At 36.7% G+C, this 21,405-nt stretch overlaps 1 protein-coding gene across 1 annotated transcript in view; it reads right to left on the minus strand.

Moving 5' to 3' along the window:
- Positions 1-13,694: 13,694 nt before the first annotated feature.
- Positions 13,695-21,405, minus strand: part of LOC107550627 (cAMP-regulated phosphoprotein 19-like) — a 17,951-nt gene continuing 10,240 nt past the window's right edge. Inside the window, exons 4-5 of the mRNA XM_016231955.1 lie at positions 19,772-19,891; positions 13,695-15,622 (exon numbers count right to left, since the gene is read on the minus strand). Coding sequence (XP_016087441.1) covers positions 15,452-15,622; positions 19,772-19,891 — 291 coding nt within the window. The 3' untranslated portion in view covers positions 13,695-15,451. The remainder of the gene's footprint in view (positions 15,623-19,771; positions 19,892-21,405) is intronic.

Genomic DNA, 21,405 nt, shown 5'->3' on the forward strand with positions numbered 1-21,405 from the left:
GGTTACTTTTGGAATGAAACAAAGTCTCAGCTTTCAAATTTTGTCATTTTGTAAGAAATTCAAACAATAAATACTGTTTTGTGGCTCTTTAATGTGTCGTGACAGATTGCTGTAGCGCCTCAGTTCAAGCGGCATGTGAACTGATCATCTCTTGCTCTTTACTAGTTATAGCATGAAATAAACATGAATGAACATCAGAAGGTATTTTGTTTCAACCACGGAAAGACGTCAATTTATGTAATGTTTTAAGCTCAAGTCCACCGACATTATTCTACTCTCCTGTCTGGTTTGTTTGTCAGACAAAATTGCAGATTCGACATTATGATGGGTCAGATCGCATGTCAATCAAACTCCCTGTGAAGGGTCAAATAGCTGTTCATAGTCATAATGAGGTAATAAGGACAAAGCAGGAGAGATACTATTATTCGTAAATATCATAAAAGTAAAATGTGGTAAAAAATTTGTCAAACCTTGCACTATTTCTGGATTTGTGTAGCACCTACTGCTCTGCAGACCCTTCTAAAATCCCACCATTAGAAACAAGCAGCTGACGTGTATTTTTGTCCAATGTGTACCACTACCAAGTATATTGGATCTGAAAGAAAACCTGCAGCTTGTGTGTGAGTGCATCATTATAAACTATGGAAAGAAAGTAAATAATAAAAGGGATGATTCAACCTTTTAATATATTATCTTTCTTTTTACACAAAGATCAGTAGAGTCTATTAGCACAGCTTTGTGCATGTGAGAGTGTGATTTCATCCTCTGTTATAAGGATCTGGTGATTCTGCAAAAAGTTGGTTCCATAAGATCTGTAAGCAGCAGCCTGCGGCAGAATTCCATGATACTAGCAAAAAGAACAGGCCATTCCCTGCATCAATGTGAGTTTTATCCAGAGAACATTATCACACACAAAGACCTGCGTGTTCTCAGGGTTGCCTATACAAACCCGAGGAAATTGTGAATATGACTTCTTGGATTTGGCGACCTTTGACAGAGGATAGGAAAATCTCATGCTGACTGCAGACTGCCAAATAAAACATTTAGGTATGACAACATAGCAGTTAAGATCACTATAATAATGCTTTGATTGTCTAATGCATCGCAATAAGCAAGAGAGGCACTACAAGGCTAGACTGCATTAAAGGAACCGTTCATCCAAAAAAAGAAAATTCTGTCATAACTTTCTCACCCTCATGTTTAACATGTAACATAATATTAATAAAGTCAAATAATAAATAAAGTCAAGTCAGAAACTTTTAAACTCCAAAAAGGACATAAAAGTAGTGTGAAATTAATGCATGTGACTCAATGAGGTTTGATGTTAGTTGAGGGTTGAAGTCTGTGTCGTCTTTGTATACGTGAGGTGAATGTTTTGATCTGTCTTTATCTGACTTGATCTCTTCATCATACAGAGTGATTGTGGTGCTTCGGAAGACTCATTTCATGCTAATTGTCCTTTTTGGAGCTTGAAAGTTTTGGACCCCATTAACATTCATAGTATGTACAGATAAACAGATGAACAGTTAAAACATTTTAAAATTTGTGTTCCACGGAAGAAAGTCGGTCATACAGGTTTAAAACAACATTAGCATGAATTAATATATATGACGGAATTTTCATTTTTCCATTTTGAGAATTTACATCCACTACACACACATATATATATATATACATACACATACACATGGCTATGATTCGGCCGTAGGTAAACACAACGTGCCAATATACAGCCATACTGCACGGCTACAAGTGTGATATTGCAGTTATACAACAGTTTGACGTAGATATATATATATATATATATGTGTGTGTGTGTAATCAGATTAATCAAACCACTTTTTCACTGATTAATCGTGATTAATCGCACACTTCATGAAATTAAGTTTACACCATTTATCTTGTTTAACACATTAATTTTGTCATTTTCTATATCCAGCGAAGTAAGCCAAAAGACTGAAGGGTGATTTTCTCAAATCTGTATTTTCTGCAAGCTTTTTTCAGGATAAATTTAAATGTCTTTCCAAAAAAGGACACTTGGGAGACTCCAAAAGTACACCAAAGAACCAAATGATATAAGGAGTCCATATAATTGACAAATTTATGTACACCAAAAGCCTACATGAAAAAAAAAAGATTGAAAAAAAAAATTACGATTTGTATAGTACATGTATAGTAGGGGTGGGAATCACCAGAGGCCTCACGATACGATATTATCACGATACTTGTGTCACGATACAATATTATTGCGATTTTAAATATATTGCGATATTTTTCCAACTTCAAATTATGTCCCCAAAGGAAAACTTCTGTTTTACCTAAAAAGAAACATTTCTCAGTTTATCTCACTTCAGTTTTATTGTTGCAGTGCAAAATGGGATTGTCAAGCAGACAAACTGACCAACACTTTCATGAAAACCTGTCATAAATGTTGTATGCACCTGGCAAACTCAACTATTTGTATTACAGTCTAGTCTAGTCCACCTTAATTGAATGTAAACAGGTATGCACTGCTGTGCTACTACAGGTATTTTGAACAATGCAACTTGAAATTGTACTAAAAAGTTGTGCAGACCCTTCCGCAATTGGGGCATGTGAAAGGAAATTACTGTTAAATTTAAATTAAATTAAATAAAACATGTAGTCTTCTGACCACCACTGTCACGGACGCTACTGTGAGGAGCACAGTAGCAAGGAACGAGGAGACGTGGAGTAGACTTCTAACAAACAGACTTTAATAAACATCCAATGGAACCAGGAAAACACACGAAACGGGGAAAGATGAACGTTCAATACCAGACAAAGAACCCAGAACTGGACTCACTATAAATACACCTGACTTGACGAGGGGATGACGAGACACACCTGGAACTAATGAAACAATTAACATGGGAAAACTAGGTCAGGGCAGGCACATGGAGAGGGAAAAACACAGATAGAGTCAAGGGGTGTGACAACCACATTTATATGTCAAAGAAACCTATTGTTACTGTTGCTACGTCCGACAAGCTATGGTGCTCTCACACCACACATCATGTTCTCATGCAGTGAAAAATACATCGTGGAGGAAAGAGGACACTGACAACGCGCCGACAGACAAGACATAGCAGGTTACTTTTGGAATGAAACAAAGTCTCAGCTTTCAAATTTTGTCATTTTGTAAGAAATTCAAACAATAAATACTGTTTTGTGGCTCTTTAATGTGTCGTGACAGATTGCTGTAGCGCCTCAGTTCAAGCGGCATGTGAACTGATCATCTCTTGCTCTTTACTAGTTATAGCATGAAATAAACATGAATGAACATCAGAAGGTATTTTGTTTCAACCACGGAAAGACATCAATTTATGTAATGTTTTAAGCTCAAGTCCACCGACATTATTCTACTCTCCTGTCTGGTTTGTTTGTCAGACAAAATTGCAGATTCGACATTATGATGGGTCAGATCGCATGTCAATCAAACTCCCTGTGAAGGGTCAAATAGCTGTTCATAGTCATAATGAGGTAATAAGGACAAAGCAGGAGAGATACTATTATTCGTAAATATCATAAAAGTAAAATGTGGTAAAAAATTTGTCAAACCTTGCACTATTTCTGGATTTGTGTAGCACCTACTGCTCTGCAGACCCTTCTAAAATCCCACCATTAGAAACAAGCAGCTGACGTGTATTTTTGTCCAATGTGTACCACTACCAAGTATATTGGATCTGAAAGAAAACCTGCAGCTTGTGTGTGAGTGCATCATTATAAACTATGGAAAGAAAGTAAATAATAAAAGGGATGATTCAACCTTTTAATATATTATCTTTCTTTTTACACAAAGATCAGTAGAGTCTATTAGCACAGCTTTGTGCATGTGAGAGTGTGATTTCATCCTCTGTTATAAGGATCTGGTGATTCTGCAAAAAGTTGGTTCCATAAGATCTGTAAGCAGCAGCCTGCGGCAGAATTCCATGATACTAGCAAAAAGAACAGGCCATTCCCTGCATCAATGTGAGTTTTATCCAGAGAACATTATCACACACAAAGACCTGCGTGTTCTCAGGGTTGCCTATACAAACCCGAGGAAATTGTGAATATGACTTCTTGGATTTGGCGACCTTTGACAGAGGATAGGAAAATCTCATGCTGACTGCAGACTGCCAAATAAAACATTTAGGTATGACAACATAGCAGTTAAGATCACTATAATAATGCTTTGATTGTCTAATGCATCGCAATAAGCAAGAGAGGCACTACAAGGCTAGACTGCATTAAAGGAACCGTTCATCCAAAAAAAGAAAATTCTGTCATAACTTTCTCACCCTCATGTTTAACATGTAACATAATATTAATAAAGTCAAATAATAAATAAAGTCAAGTCAGAAACTTTTAAACTCCAAAAAGGACATAAAAGTAGTGTGAAATTAATGCATGTGACTCAATGAGGTTTGATGTTAGTTGAGGGTTGAAGTCTGTGTCGTCTTTGTATACGTGAGGTGAATGTTTTGATCGGTCTTTATCTGACTTGATCTCTTCATCATACAGAGTGATTGTGGTGCTTCGGAAGACTCATTTCATGCTAATTGTCCTTTTTGGAGCTTGAAAGTTTTGGACCCCATTAACATTCATAGTATGTACAGATAAACAGATGAACAGTTAAAACATTTTAAAATTTGTGTTCCACGGAAGAAAGTCGGTCATACAGGTTTAAAACAACATTAGCATGAATTAATATATATGACGGAATTTTCATTTTTCCATTTTGAGAATTTACATCCACTACACACACATATATATATATATACATACACATACACATGGCTATGATTCGGCCGTAGGTAAACACAACGTGCCAATATACAGCCATACTGCACGGCTACAAGTGTGATATTGCAGTTATACAACAGTTTGACGTAGATATATATATATATATATATGTGTGTGTGTGTAATCAGATTAATCAAACCACTTTTTCACTGATTAATCGTGATTAATCGCACACTTCATGAAATTAAGTTTACACCATTTATCTTGTTTAACACATTAATTTTGTCATTTTCTATATCCAGCGAAGTAAGCCAAAAGACTGAAGGGTGATTTTCTCAAATCTGTATTTTCTGCAAGCTTTTTTCAGGATAAATTTAAATGTCTTTCCAAAAAAGGACACTTGGGAGACTCCAAAAGTACACCAAAGAACCAAATGATATAAGGAGTCCATATAATTGACAAATTTATGTACACCAAAAGCCTACATGAAAAAAAAAAGATTGAAAAAAAAAATTACGATTTGTATAGTACATGTATAGTAGGGGTGGGAATCACCAGAGGCCTCACGATACGATATTATCACGATACTTGTGTCACGATACAATATTATTGCGATTTTAAATATATTGCGATATTTTTCCAACTTCAAATTATGTCCCCAAAGGAAAACTTCTGTTTTACCTAAAAAGAAACATTTCTCAGTTTATCTCACTTCAGTTTTATTGTTGCAGTGCAAAATGGGATTGTCAAGCAGAAAAACTGACCAACACTTTCATGAAAACCTGTCATAAATGTTGTATGCACCTGGCAAACTCAACTATTTGTATTACAGTCTAGTCTAGTCCCCCTTAATTGAATGTAAACAGGTATGCACTGCTGTGCTACTACAGGTATTTTGAACAATGCAACTTGAAATTGTACTAAAAAGTTGTGCAGACCCTTCCGCAATTGGGGCATGTGAAAGGAAATTACTGTTAAATTTAAATTAAATTAAATAAAACATGTAGTCTTATATCTAGGGATGCGCCGAAATGAAAATTCTGGGCCGAAAACCGAAACCGAAAATGCTTTGTAATGATTATTTATTATTTTATTAAATAATATAAGTCAAAGAGTGTGTGAGGTGAGCTCACACTTCTTCTCCTGCATCTGAGTGACAGCTGTAAGTCTCTTGGGGACACACACATAATGCCACATCCCCCAATCTCCTACGGTGTCTTACAACACATATGGAGCCCCCCACAAACCCTACAACCTGTCGTCAACTTTGTGTTACTAAGAAGAATGAACAATAGTTCTTCAGCATTTACTAATCTTAGTTCATGTTAATTTCAACATTTACTAATGCATTATTAAAATCAACAGTTGTGCTTGTTAACAGTTAATGCACTCTGAATTAACATGAACTAACAGTGAAAAACTGTATTCTCATTAACTAACATTAAGAAAGATTAATAAATACTGTAATAAATGTATTGTTCATTGTTCGTTCATGATAGTTAATACATTAACTAACATTAACTAATGGAACCTTATTGAAAAGTGTTACCTTAATATTAAATATCAATATATTATTTTTTATTCACTTCTATGTAACAGAATCAGATATAAGTTGTTGTTTTTTTTTTTTTACTAATTATCCAAATAATGTATAGTCCTACAAAGCTATTATTATCAGAGCATATGAGCAGAGCATAGTGTCACTGAAGGTAGCATTATTTTATCAGCATTGCCCAGTACAGCTGAACTACACCATGTTACAGCACAGTAGCGCTACTGCAAACCGGAACAAGCAGGCCTATACTGCATAGAAATTTCCTGTCAGCGTGTTATTTGAGCGGACTTTGCTTTTCCGATGAGCATGAGCGGTACATGAGCGGAACACGCATTCATAGATCGGAATATTGAGCGGAGCGTCAAACCGCGCAGTGACGAGGAGAGTGAAACATTGCCGGGTGGCGTGCCATATATATTATTATTATATGTAGCCTATATTTTCGGTGCATCCCTAGTCCCTACTTACGTCCCCTCCTTGTTTACAAATCCGAACTAAGTCCATACATCCGATTTAAAACGCAGACGGGCCTTTCCTGATAACTTTCCGCGATGCCGCCCTCTTTATTTTATTAACTTACTGCATGCTGAAGGTGACCCAGCTGACCTCACCAGAAAAAAACTCAAGACCACCATCTAGTGGATTGTAAAGAAATAGATTTTATTATTCTACCAAATAGTATAATAAAAGATCGATACTTGGCGTCCGTGTGTCGATACAATTCAAATGTTGAAGATTCATCGTATAGACGTCGTATAGAGGTAAAGAAGACGGTTCATTAACAACTGAAAATGTTCGATCGATTGCGATGTTTACCAGATGCTACGATTTTTCACAGACGTCTCCGCGACGTATGTGTGCAATCTGGGTACAGTATCGCCGCGGAAAATATCGCGATACTATGCTGTATCGATTTTTTCCCCCACCCCTAATGTATAGTGCTGTACAACAGCAAAGAGCTTGTTCACCTTTTAGACAAGTCAAGTTGCGACACCGAACAGGACCACATGGAGATGCCAACATAAGCTGACTGCATACATCTACTACAGTGCACAGATCCATTCAGAATAACTAAACACAGCAACATACACATAACAAATCATAACATTATCCCGAATGTGTGTGGAAATTAGGGGTGTGCGATATTGACAAAAGATTATATCTCGATATTTTCTTGGATTTTATCGATAACGATAATTAGACGATATTTTGCTGAGTGTGTTATTGTGCTGGTACCTTAAGGACTGCCAAAGACAGCTGACTCCTAATGTTTTTAATATTCTTCATATTCTGTGTGGTGGTCAGTTCATACTGATAGAAATTAATATTTTGCAATAAGTTTAAACTGATTTTTGCATTTTATGGGCATTTTTACCTTTATAAAGCAATTTTTTCTAAAAGTGTCTATTAAGAGTCAAATTCTTACATTTAATCAGGGAATTAGAATAATAAGACACTTGGGCTGTTACCAAGCAAATGAAATCAACACAGAAGCTGCATCTGAAGTGGCATTTAGATGTATTTACACACATGTATTTTGTTTAATGCAAGACATGAATGCATTTAACCTGCAATTGCAAATGTATAAATAACGTTTTGATATATTAAACATAAAACGTTGAATACTGATATTTGAAATGATTTAAAACATGAAAAAAATCAACAAAAAAGAAAAGAAAAGAAAGAAAAAGCCGAAATTTGAAATTAAAACCACCAGCAGGTGGCAGCAAATCACTGTTAATAAGTGAGTCATTGCGATTGAACCCAATCATTTAAACGGTTGATTCATTCGGGAATGAAACACCGTCATGTTGCTCAGAGACACAAAACAGCACTGTGGCTGTATTCGGAATGATTTTTGTTGGCGAAATAGAGCAAAAACAAGCAATATGGTGTCTAAAACGTAAGGCTCTTAATTAACTTATTGTTTATTGAATTCAATGTCACATTTGTAATCATGGTAATTTTTGGAGAAAAACGACACTCTTCGTGTGAAATTGAATAACTATATGAAGTGGTATAAATATATAAATTTTCTGCCATCATGTCTTGAATTTGTGATCGAAATTTGTGACCCAAATTTTAATAGCCTGAATCATGCAGTGAAAGAAAACACACTAAATGCGCACACGCACTAGTCTAGACTTCACGTGATGCATGCGTGCGCTCTGTAGGGATGTTTTGAATGGTTTTTGCAAAATACTCGATAATGTCAAATCGCACATCGTTGAAAAAACAATTACGATATTATCGCAGACGATATATATCGCACACCCCCAGTAGAAACAATGTGAACGAACAAAAAAGTCTGTGCCTGTGCATAAATACAGTGTGCGATCAGTGCGTCATGAGCGTTATATAACAGACTCACGCATGCTTACTGTACGACTCCTGTACGCTAAAATATTATGCTAAAATCTGCAGCTAAAATAAATGTATTGTTCATGTAGTTCCGAACCCATACAACTTTGGTTAATCTTTGAAACACAAATTATTATAATAAATATATTTTTAATGAAACCTGAGAGGTTTGAGAGGTCTGTCCCTACTTTGAAAGTCCAGGTGACCAAACAAAGAAGATCCAAAGAGGTCATAAAGGCATTGTGAAATTAATCCATATGAATTGAGCGCTTTAATCAAAGTCTTGTCAAGAGATACAATTGCTTTACCTCATTGGTTCTCTTTTATCACACACGCACGAGCTGTGTTTATCAAATGTGACTATTTGCTAATAGACTAATGCTATATGTTGTGTCTATCTTTAAATCTGTTTATCATATAAAGTGATCATATCTTTTCAAAAGAGGTACGTTAAACCACTTGATTCATATGGATTAATTTTATACTCTGCGTGTGAAATTGAATAACTATATGAAGTGGTATAAATATATAAATTTTCTGCCATCATGTCTTGAATTTGTGATCGAAATTTGTGACCCAAATTTTAATAGCCTGAATCATGCAGTGAAAGAAAACACACTAAATGCGCACACGCACTAGTCTAGACTTCACGTGATGCATGCGTGCGCTCTGTAGGGATGTTTTGAATGGTTTTTGCAAAATACTCGATAATGTCAAATCGCACATCGTTAAAACAACAATTACGATATTATCGCAGACGATATATATCGCACACCCCCAGTAGAAACAATGTGAACGAACAAAAAAGTCTGTGCCTGTGCATAAATACAGTGTGCGATCAGTGCGTCATGAGCGTTATATAACAGACTCACACATGCTTACTGTACGACTCCTGTACGCTAAAATATTATGCTAAAATCTGCAGCTAAAATAAATGTATTGTTCATGTAGTTCCGAACCCATACAACTTTGGTTAATCTTTGAAACACAAATTATTATAATAAATATATTTTTAATGAAACCTGAGAGGTTTGAGAGGTCTGTCCCTACTTTGAAAGTCCAGGTGACCAAACAAAGAAGATCCAAAGAGGTCATAAATGCATTGTGAAATTAATCCATATGAATTGAGCGGTTTAATCAAAGTCTTGTCAAGAGATACAATTGCTTTACCTCATTGGTTCTCTTTTATCTCACACGCACGAGCTGTGTTTATCAAATGTGACTATTTGCTAATAGACTAATGCTATATGTTGTGTCTATCTTTAAATCTGTTTATCATATAAAGTGATCATATCTTTTCAAAAGAGGTACGTTAAACCACTTGATTCATATGGATTAATTTTATGATGCCTTTATGACCTTTTGTGGACCAACTAAGTTTTATGGGTTTGGAACGACATGAGGGTGAGTAAATGATGACAGAATTGTCATTTTTGGGTGAACTAGACCTTTAACCATTAAATGAGATACACAACTTGCCTGGAAATAAACATTCTATACTGTATATATGCTGGCTACTAAACAACCATGCTACCCATATTAAAATGCAAAAGCCTTTTAAAAATAACCCTTGTCAAGTTTGTTGAACATGTAAGCTCGAATCAAAATAAACGCGATGTGCTCTCGCAGCTCTCAAAAGGATCCGGCAGTGCATTTACAATAAGACAGCTGCATCTCGTGGGGGATGGGTGGGCCTCCCCACTTCTTTCCCTCTCTTTTCAGTAAAAGCATCAAACCATTCCTCATGGGAGACATCATTATGACTAATGTGATGTCATGTTTTGGCTGCTACAACAATATTGGATCCCCCCCCCCATGGAGACACGCCTTGATGTACGCCAGGCCGCAGCAATGCATTGAAAACAACTATGCCGGAAGATGCGTGGATGCAGGCTGTGATGTTAGAGATGCTCGCATCAGCACCAGAGATGGTCGCATCATCCCGTGCAGGAAATGATGCTTGCATTAGCACCGCCCGCATCCCACTGGCTCTCTGCAGTCAGCCATCAACTACAATTGTGACCCATATCAGTACATCCCAGGCAGGCCTTTGAAAACCTCTGCTTGCATGTCCAATACTACGAATCTTAGCTGTTTCCAAGGGTGACGGAGGTGCTTGCTTATCAACAGTCTACCTAATACTGTCCAGATCTTTGCATGTATCATCTTCAATAAAAATAACAAGTAATGCGGGTGTTTCGTGTACATTTCATTGTAAAACACAACATATGACTGCAATATAAAACATATCGTTTATAATAAACAATAGGTTGTTCATCGGCATAAGGCATGCGTGATGAATTACTTCATTCGAATAATCAGAAGGCAACACATAGCCTCCCAGCATAAGCATTAACAATAACCCACTTTCGCACGCATGTACGCACTGTCATTGCGTTTACTCTTTGACATTCGCATTTGATGTTCACACTATCAGATGCTGAGTATGTTTACCTTTGTATATAATTCAGACGCAGCCATGATATTGCTCGCACAATGTTCCTGCAATCACAGTCAGCTGAACATCCGATCGGTCCCGAATATTCAAAGCTCTCCTGTAGATCTCATTCAAGTGAAAAGCCTTTAGAAGGATGTCATGAATCCAAAGGCACCGGCTCATTCCTCATGAATCTGCCCGTGTTTCTAGCGTGTCTCTGTTCGCTCTGGGTGCGATCTCAGTGTAAATAATAGATTCAGTGTGCAGTGGAGAGCTTCATTAAATTTGTGAGATTGCCATGAATTGAGATGAGTTAAATAGTGCCTCATTTCCGTCATTGATCAGAAGGTGCTCCTAAATTTTTTGATTGTGTTCCTAATTATATATATTTTTTTAAATAGGAGCACAAGTGCTCCTAAAAAGAAACACAAGCGTAGAGTCATTTTACAAACTAATTGCAAATGTTTATGCAAAGTGTAAACTATTAAATATAATCTACAAATCATGCAATGCTGTACCACTAAATAAGAAGTGTTTTTATAAAGGTCTTAGCTAATCAGGCCAATTAGAGACAATTACTAATCACTCATCATTTTTTATTAAATCATTCTTTCATTTCACTCGTCTAGATACATTTTGTTTTAATTATTAAACAAACGGGGCCATTAATTATGCTTACATTATAAGCATTGCAGGGTGCCTGTTTTGATATCTAAGACGGTTTAGAGAAAATATGAAATAAGTGTAATGTCATTATAGATTATAAAGGGTTTTATAATAAACACTTTCAAAGCCAGAGTCCTCTCAGTGAATTTTTGGCCATTTACACCACTGACTATTACATTTTAATTTAGTCTTAAATGATATGTTATTGGTATAATAAATTATTCCAATTCTAATTTAATATGCTACTGCATTACTGACTGCATTGCACGCTATGATCAACCGAGTGTCCTCCACTTATAAGCTGAAACATGACAAAAAGAAACGGTGCAGATCAACTGCATTATTAGAGATAACTACATTATCAGTTAACTCCATAATTCTGGTACAATTTACTCACCTTTATGTCATTCCAAGCGCAAAGACTTTAGATCTTATATTCGGTCTTCTGAAGCCATGTAGCCTAATAACTTAAGTTGTAATTTGCTATAAAACGCTATCAAATATCATTCATGCTTATGTTTTTCAGGCAAAGTTTGCAGCATTTCTCATGACTGATTGATATGCGTCATTTGAATGTTTTGAATTGAACTGCTAATAACTGATTTAGTGAAACAACTGTTATTTTTATATATTTTAAAAAATATAAAAAATATAAAAAGTGTGTAAATTACATTTTAAAATAGAAGTTATTTAAAATTGTAACAATATATACTGTATTTTTGATTAACGGCGGCCTTTAAAAAATGTATTCCAAACTTTTACCTGTAGGGTATAAATAAATATACAGTATAACAGTGTATCATTAGTGTCCACTCTGCCCTCTGTTGACCACACTGGCTGGCAATATCAGCTAGAATTTAATTAAGGACAGTTGCTGGCTTGATTATTTACTACTGAAATGTTTGCCTCTTCCGTGATCCACCATGCCTGCTCTATTATGCTGTCAAATATTTCACTTTGCCCCATGAAGAACGAGTTTCTTCATTTTCACCCACTACACTGAGCTATTTATTTGTTTCTGTCAGGACCACTATCGTCAAAGATGATTGACAATTAGCATACAGTTTGGACTGGCAGTAAGGTTCTGTTCTGGGCAAGAACTCCCTGCGCATCCATGCAGATACCCCCCCAGATATTGTTAAAGTTCAATAATTTTATGTACACTTTTTAGAATTAGTCTGATTCAAAGGATAATCAGAAGGCTGAATCCTGACTGATAGAGGAGGAGCTGGGGATGGAGGAGGGTAATTAGCTATTAAGCAATGCGAAAACTGCTGATAATACTGAGGGAACTATATATGAATGCTTAGATAGGTGTCGTATTCCTATAGGAAGATGGGGATCAGTTGAGAGACAGCTGGTGCGAGCTTAACTAACTTGACCTGCCAGAACTAACGTTATACACTTGATTTCTATTTAGAGGATACACCTCCTCAAAACCCACCAATACATACTAAATTAAATGTAGTATGATCTGCAATACAAATTTGATATGGCCGGTGCTTTGACTCAGACTTGGGCACAATTTAAGTTTCCTGCATGTTTGCTAACTAATAGACAAGATTAGAAAATATACAGTATTTGTGGTTACACTTTATAATAAGGTTGCATTTGCTACCATTAGTTATCTACATCAGGTAACATGAATTATACTGTTATTTCAACATTTTTTCATCCAATACATCAACATTAAAATTGGATAACTTAATATTATTTAATGGACCTGAGCTAATATGACAATGAACAGCATATTATCTAACATTAACTAATATGAAGGAATACTGTAACAAACATATTACTTAAGTTTACTTTAGTTAATGCACTACTAATGGGACCTTACTGTAGTGTTTATTTTTTTGGAATCTGAGTAATGGAAATATCAAGCCCAATAGATCATTTCACTTATAAAAATAGACTCAAAATCGCCGGTTTGCAAAACTATTTTATTTACAAGTCAAAATGGATCAAAAGCGGCCACAGTTTATGCTCATGCAAACCGTGGAGTTTACTGTAGTGTGACGATGTGGTGTGAGGAGCCGACAGGCAACTGTCTCCCTCCTCTGCATAGAAGACAATGTACAGGAGATCTCATGGAGTTTATTACACACCAGAAGGTGGAGAAGCATCCTCACTGCCTGGACTCTACAACCAGACACAAGTGACATATGAAAGAAATGTGTGGCGTTACAGAACTGCTTGCCAATCTGTGCAATGGCACTACATCATCATAAGGCTTTAAGCTCTATGGTACAAGACAAGGTGACAGCAGCCTCAGAAATCTGCATTACATGCTATCAATCATGACTAACCAAGTGTCCTCCACTTAAAGCTGAAACATGACAAAAAGAAACGAGCATTCTCATGAAAGAAACAGGGTGCAGATCAACCACATTATTAGATTACTTTCAATTCATTATCGATTCAAGCACTTAACTCCATGATTAATGGAAAAGCTCACCCCGAAAAGAAAATTCTAGCACAATTTCCTCTTTACTCTTATGTCTTTCCAACCGCACGTGACTTTCTTTGGATCTTATATTAGGTCTTCTGAAGCTATGTGATAACTTAAGCTGTAATTTGCTAAAAATGCTTTCAATCTCATTTACGCTTATGCATATTCAAACATTCTTTTGTATGGTGCCTTTGCATCAGCATCAAATAGCCATTGGTTGTGCAATTTCTCGTGACTAATTGTAATGCGTCATTTGAATGTTTTGAATTGAACGCAAGCACTTATTTGATATGAAAACTATGGAGGGGAAAAATGAAAAATTTCAGTCCCACACACAAAATTATTGTATGGCTTCAGAAGACACAAGATAAAAGCATGGCAACACAGTTGCCAAATATCAAATGCTGACCTAGTTACACCTGACTTTCTGTCCGTTACAACTGAAGTTCCATGCTGAAATTCACATTTGGCTTCTGTAAACAGTAAATGCCTTCTCTGATTTGATTGGCCATCTAAGATATTTTGATACTGATGAGCGCTGTTCAGCTCAGATAAGTAAGTCCATTATCTTGGCATCGTACAACATCTTTGCAACAAAGTACAGTTATTATGAGGCAATTATTTAACAACTTTTATAATACACCTAGAAAAAAAATGCAGAAGTCCGTATCTCGGGGACCTCCATGATTGGAACAAGTTGTGTGGACTACTTACAGTACAGTTTTTTGTAATTCCCGGAGCTCTACATCCCTTTCCCTCGATAGACTTTCTTTGTTTGAAAAAGAGCAGCTTTGACATTCCACTAAACATTTCCTTTTGCGGTCACTGGAGGAAATAAAGTCATGCGGAACGGGTAAATGACAGAATCTTCATTTTTGGGTGACCTTGTCCTCTAAGCAGTGGGTAATTGAGGAATGGTTATAATTAAAATGCAAAACATCTTCTAAAATGCAGTTTGCCCTCACTCACTAGCAAATATGTACACTTTCAACTACATACTACAACACATTAAAAATATCAGAAGACTTTTGAGAACTTCACCCCCCTTTGGAGCCACGACACAACCCATCTCATAGTGTGGCAGTACAGCTCTGTAACATCTGCAACCCTTGAATATTCAGTGTATTTTCAGAGGACAGGAAACAAGAGAGGATGAGGGCAGGAATGCAGTATCAGAGATAAATGGATGAAGAGACAGGATTTGGGAGTGTGGAGTGAAGGACAGCAGCAGGTATCAGCCAGCCAGTTTGCTGGCCACCAGAGAGGGTTTCCTCTGTGGCAGGTCCTGAGGGGTGGGGATGTGGTCTCCGGTGATCTCGGTCTTCTCTGTCTGCGCCGCTGGAAGCTGCTTGTTCTTGATCTTGGCCTTCGCCATGTTGTAGTCACCGGAGTCAAAGTACTTTGGCTGGGAAAGAAAGCAGTTGAGGAGAACTTGTTGGCATAAGTGAATTATGGCACAGTAAATGTGTTGATGATTCTGTTCCAAATACTTTGAAAGATGTTGTTACACTCTAAATATACATGAATTGAAAAAATGTTCAACAAAAACAAGACTGCCAAATATGAAATAGTATGCAATAGTAAATACAAACATATAATATGAAATTATTTCTTAATACGCTTCTTACTGTAATGTCACGATCAACACGGAAGACGCCATTTTTCTTCTGCAGCAGTAGGGTTGGGTATCGATTGGGTTTTTTACGATACCGGTGCCAAATCGATACTTTTAAAGCGGTACCGGTGCCTGAACTGATTACTTTAAAAAAATAAAAATAAAAAGAGCCACAAAAAAAAACGATGATAACATTTGATGATAACATTAAAGAACATTAAAAATATTTAAAATAAATATACATTGCAGCATTCACATGCTCCTCGGATGCTCTCATTTCCAGAGTTGTGCTTCCCTTACTCTAAGGCTAATAAATGTAGTTCACGATCTGGGTCGCCACAAAAAAAAACGATGATAACATTTGATGATAACATTAAAGTAATCAATGTAAAATGTAGTTCACGATCTGGGTCATTATTTAATACAAAACAATATTTATTCTGTCAATCACTCTGATATTTAGTTAAAATGAGTGAATTGACTGAGTGCTGTCACTGTCTTTAATCAGTTCTGTGAATGACTGTATGGTATGCTACATAAACTGTAATATGTTTTATATTAAATATTACATTTTCAAATGATTTTCAACATGATCGTTTTATAAAGTATGCTTTCATATGTGTTAAAGGGGTCATATGATGCAATTTAAATTTTTTCTTTCTCTTTGGAGTGTTACAAGCCCTTGGTGCATAAAGAAGATCTGTAAAGTTGCAAAGACTAAAGTCTCAAATCCAAGGAGATATTCTTTATAAAAGTTAATAGTCAGCCACACCTACCTAAAACGGCTCGTTCTAACACGCCCCCAAATATCTACGTCACTATGTGGGAAGATTTGCATAACGCCGCCCAAATGTTCACGCAAAGAAAGAAGGCGTAACTTTTATTCTCGCTGTAGTATTGTTGTTGCCGCCGCCGCCATGTCGTGAAGGCGCTGTGTGTTTCGTTGTGAAAGCGAAACTACTTTGTTTGGTCTTCCAAAAGAGGACGATATCCGCTTCGTCATGCCTGGAGTTGATCCGTGCTGGTTGCTGAGGAAATAAAACAACTTTGTGCTGTGGATCACCGGATCGGCTTTCACCGTGGATGAAGCGGAGTCCAGCCCAGGGTCGTCACATGTGGTTGCCGCAAACTCTCCGGACGCTCCTTCGTCGAATCCGCCGGCTGCGCGGTTCTCAAGCCCTTGAATGACGCCGTGTTTCATTGTGAAAGCAAAACTACTTTGTTTGGCCTTCCAAAAATGGACACGACTAGAAATCAGTGGTTAAGTTGTATTTACAACACTGTTCCAGAACAGTTCAACCCAAATATTCAGATGTGTGCAGCACATTTTATGGAGGACTGTTTCCTGATCCTGGTAGAGTAGACTACAATGCCGGCTGTTCTGACTCAGAGACTGTAAGTACGTTTTTTATATTTAAAGAGTTTTTATATTTTATATATTTAAAGCAAGTTTTTTTGGGCAGTGTAGAGTAGGGCTTGTTGTTTGTCATTTCTCCGATCACAAATGCAGACATGGTTTTACGTTTACGATGCTACGCAACGCGTAAAAAGACAGTATAAGTCATTATAATTCATAATTATGTCCCCAATGGATGCAACGAATGCCTCGTTTATAATGGGTTTTCATGTTTTTGAATCATCGCTCTGGCCTGACAGGGCATCATCACAGTATGGTAGGGGCGTAACATTTCCGTCACATGCTTGAGGTATTCGGCCAATCATAATGCACTGGATAGCTGGCCAATCACAGCACACCTTGCTTTTCAGACCGATGAGCTTTGTAAAAATCGACGCGTTTCAGAAAGTCGGGGCAAAGAGGACAAACAATAATGTACAGTATGTGGAAAATAATGTGTTTTTAATAAATGGAAAAGTCTTTTGAACCTTAAACCGCATAAACATTTCATTACAGGTTTCTGTTTGAGTACTCCATGACGATTGTAGAGTCTGCTGAAAGACGCAGAGGTTTTCCCCGCCGTTTTCATATGAAATTTAAAGGGGACCGACTCTGAAGCGATCACGAATTTGTGTAGTTTATGGAGCTAATCGCTATAGCCCTACTAAAAATGGCCTAGCGACGCCCATGCTTCTTACGTCCATTTCAGAGAACCAGGACAAATATTTAAATCGATCGCTCAGGCATTTAAGTGGCACCGAAATTAGGCACCAAAATCTGCGTTCTTATTCGGTTCTAGTACATACCGGTTACATAGGTACCGGGTTTCGGTACCCAACCCTATGCAGCAGGCTTGCTACATATCAGGTCTGTCTACACTACCAGTCAAATCTTTGGAATAATTAAGATTTTTTAAATGTGTTTGAAAGAAGCCTCTCATGCTCAACAAGTGAAAACATTGTGAAATAAGTAATATTGTAAAATATTATTACTATTTATTAAAATAACTTTTCTATTATAGTATATTTTAAAATATAATTTATTCCTTTGATGGCAAAGCTGAATTTTCGAAATCAAGCCGATAACATATTACTACTATTATTAAAAGCAGTTTTTGGTGCTTAATATATTTGTGGAATCAGTGATACACTACCATTCAAAAGATTGGGGCAAATAAGATTTTTTATTTTATTTTTAAAAAATGTATATTTTTACTAAGGAAGGAAATATCAAATTGATCAATCATGCATAATGTTCTTTTGTACTTTCTATTCATCAAAGAATCCTGAAAAAATATATCATTTTCTACAAAAATATTAAAGGGGCTAGAAGTAAGAATTTCCATGCATTAATTGCTCTTTTATTGCCAATGTGTGAAGAGCTTGACCTAGGTAGTCTATGAAAGCCTGTAGATTGATTTTTATTTGAAGGACTTGGGACGTTTTTGCTTGGAAAATCAAAAGGATGTAATGTTTATGTGTGCTCCTGAGAGCCTCTCTTCCGTTCTGACACATGAAACAAATGCTTATACAATATTCAGGTTAATGACAAAAGAGCTGCTCTGTACCATAATGTCAACATATCGTGCAAAACAAAGGCATTAATTCAAACTAAAGTCTCACATAGCCAGATCTATACAGTCTATAGTCTCAAATATACCTTATAATCAAACTATCATAAGTGTATTTTTAATCATCTCATTTGTCAACATGGTGCAATTGCACAACACAATTGCAGAGCTGGTGCAAACATATCCACATCGCTATGATCAGATGCTTTCTTAACTGCTGCTTTCTCACCGCTGTCATTTTTATTGTGTTTATTTTGTTAGAGGAAATCATTATTGACATATTTGTTACTGAATATTGACATATTCGTCTAAGTGTCGGTCTCAGCAGCATGGACGGCATCTTGATGTCCGTTACATTATATCGGTGCAAAGCTATTTTCAACTTCTTTTTACTTCTAAGCAAAGAACTGGAAAAACGTTTCCGCGAGTATATCGGGGCACCGAATTCCGTTCAGTCTCTTGTGCATTATGTGTGCATGAGCAAATAAGTTACTGTCTGCAGTTCACTTAACAGCCACCGGTGTCGCTAAATATAGTGCCTTTAAGGAGCAAAAACTGTTTTCAACATTGATAAGAGCCATTAATAATAAGGAAGCACAAATAATTAATGAACAAAATTGAGCACCAAATCAGCATATTACAATAATTTCTGAAGGATCATTTGAACACGAAAGACTGAAGTATCCACAGCCTTGGTGAGCATAAAAGACTTCTTTCCAAAACAACTTCCAAACTTTTGACCATTAATGTACATCCACGACCGAGGTTAATGTTCTCAAACTGACCAGAACTTGTCTCTGTAACACATCTTGCAGTGCACATGCCATCTGTGGCTCATGACTCAGTCACATGATGCTGTGATGTTCTACTGCCTGTGTAAAACCACCAAAGCCCTGTGATCTGGATCTCCTCTTATAACACAGTTATTGACCCTACCAATGTGGGCAGAAAGAGAGCATTGAATGAATCTCACCCCCTTCTGCAGTCTTTTTCTGAGCAGATCGGATCCTCCAGGCTTATTACCCAAGTGAGGGTATTTGGACTTCAGTTTGGCTTCCTCCAGTTTCTCTGGACAGATCTTATTCTCCTCATCCTGAGAGAAAACACACATCAATCACATAAATGAATGCGACAATTTTGAGCCATACTGGCACCATTTAATTAAAAAAATATCTCAGAGTCTAACAAAAGAAGATTTCCCAAGCAAAATTCTAAAATGACAAACCAGAGATGGTCTTAGAGAAAGAGATGGTATGGAGAAAGCAGGGTCTGAATTTCGTTTTGGAAAATGGGGAGGAATTCCCCCTTTAGGTGGCTCTTATGGGGGGGATTTTTTAATTTGAAAGGGGAGTTAGGGTATTTTTTGAGACATATTTTTAAACTACAATCATCCAACTGGAATGTTTAGTGTATTTGTGTTTTACAATTTATAATGTTGTTGATTCATATTTATATTGTGAGGAAGATACTTAAAAAGAACTTCGATTTCAAACTCTGAATTTAATTTATTTTAACTAAAAAAAGACAAGCAAACACTCAGTAATAAAATGAGAATAGATAAATGACAAGCAATGGCACAAACAATACAAAATAAAATATGCCTTCATCTCCTATCTATCTATCCACATTGCAAAAACCACTCGATTTTGCAGGTTTGCATTGCACAAGATCAGAAAGATGGGCCCTTCTTAACGGAGCATGCTGCACAAATTCTTGTCTAGGCCCTTGTCATTTCTAGGCTGGACTACTGCAATGGCTCTTCTGGCTGGGCTTGCATCATGCACAATCAAACCTCTTCAAATGATTCAGAATGCAGCAGCATGGCTGATCTTCAACTAGCCCAAAAGAGCCCACATCACACTTCTCTTTATCTCCCTGCACTGGCTACCCATTGTGGCCCGCATCAAGTTCAAGACATTGATGCTTGCATATAGAACACCCACGGGCTCAGCACCCTCCTACTTCCACTCACTCTTACGAATCTACATCCTCCTTCTGAAGCCTGAAATCTAAATCAGCGATGCCTCGTGGTACCATCAAAGAGAGGCACAAAATCACTTTCCAGAACATTTTCATTCACCGTTCCTGGCTAATGGAATGATTTTCCCACCCACATCTGTAATGCTGAATCAAGCGACAGCTGAAAACTCATATCTTTTGTCAACATTTGACTGCATCCTAAAAAAAACAAAAGACTTTGCTTTCTCTTTCCTTAATCCCCCGTGTCTTGTACTTTGTATTATGAGCACTTCCTGTGATGAATCGCTTGTTGTATTCCTGTAATTCACTTTGGATAAAAGCGTCTGCTAAATGAATAAATGTAAATGTATCTATATATTTATCTGTCTATCTACTTATTTATTTTTTAATTGGACAAGCCATGATTGTGTGCTTGTGATTGAGGGCCAGTGTTGGGGAGTAACTAGTTACATGTAACGGCGTTATGTAATTTAATTAGAAAATAAATGTAACTGTAATCAGTTACAGTTACTAAGAAAAAATGTGTAATTAAATTACAGTTACTTATGATAACGATTACAAAAGGGATTACATTTGAATATTTACACACATCCACATACAGATTTAATTGATTTCTTTCCCAAATTG

The sequence above is a fragment of the Sinocyclocheilus grahami genome, unplaced genomic scaffold (genome assembly GCF_001515645.1).
Source record: "Sinocyclocheilus grahami isolate Dianchi unplaced genomic scaffold, SAMN03320097.WGS_v1.1 scaffold403.1, whole genome shotgun sequence".
In the NCBI taxonomy this organism is placed as follows: Eukaryota; Metazoa; Chordata; class Actinopteri; order Cypriniformes; family Cyprinidae; genus Sinocyclocheilus; species Sinocyclocheilus grahami.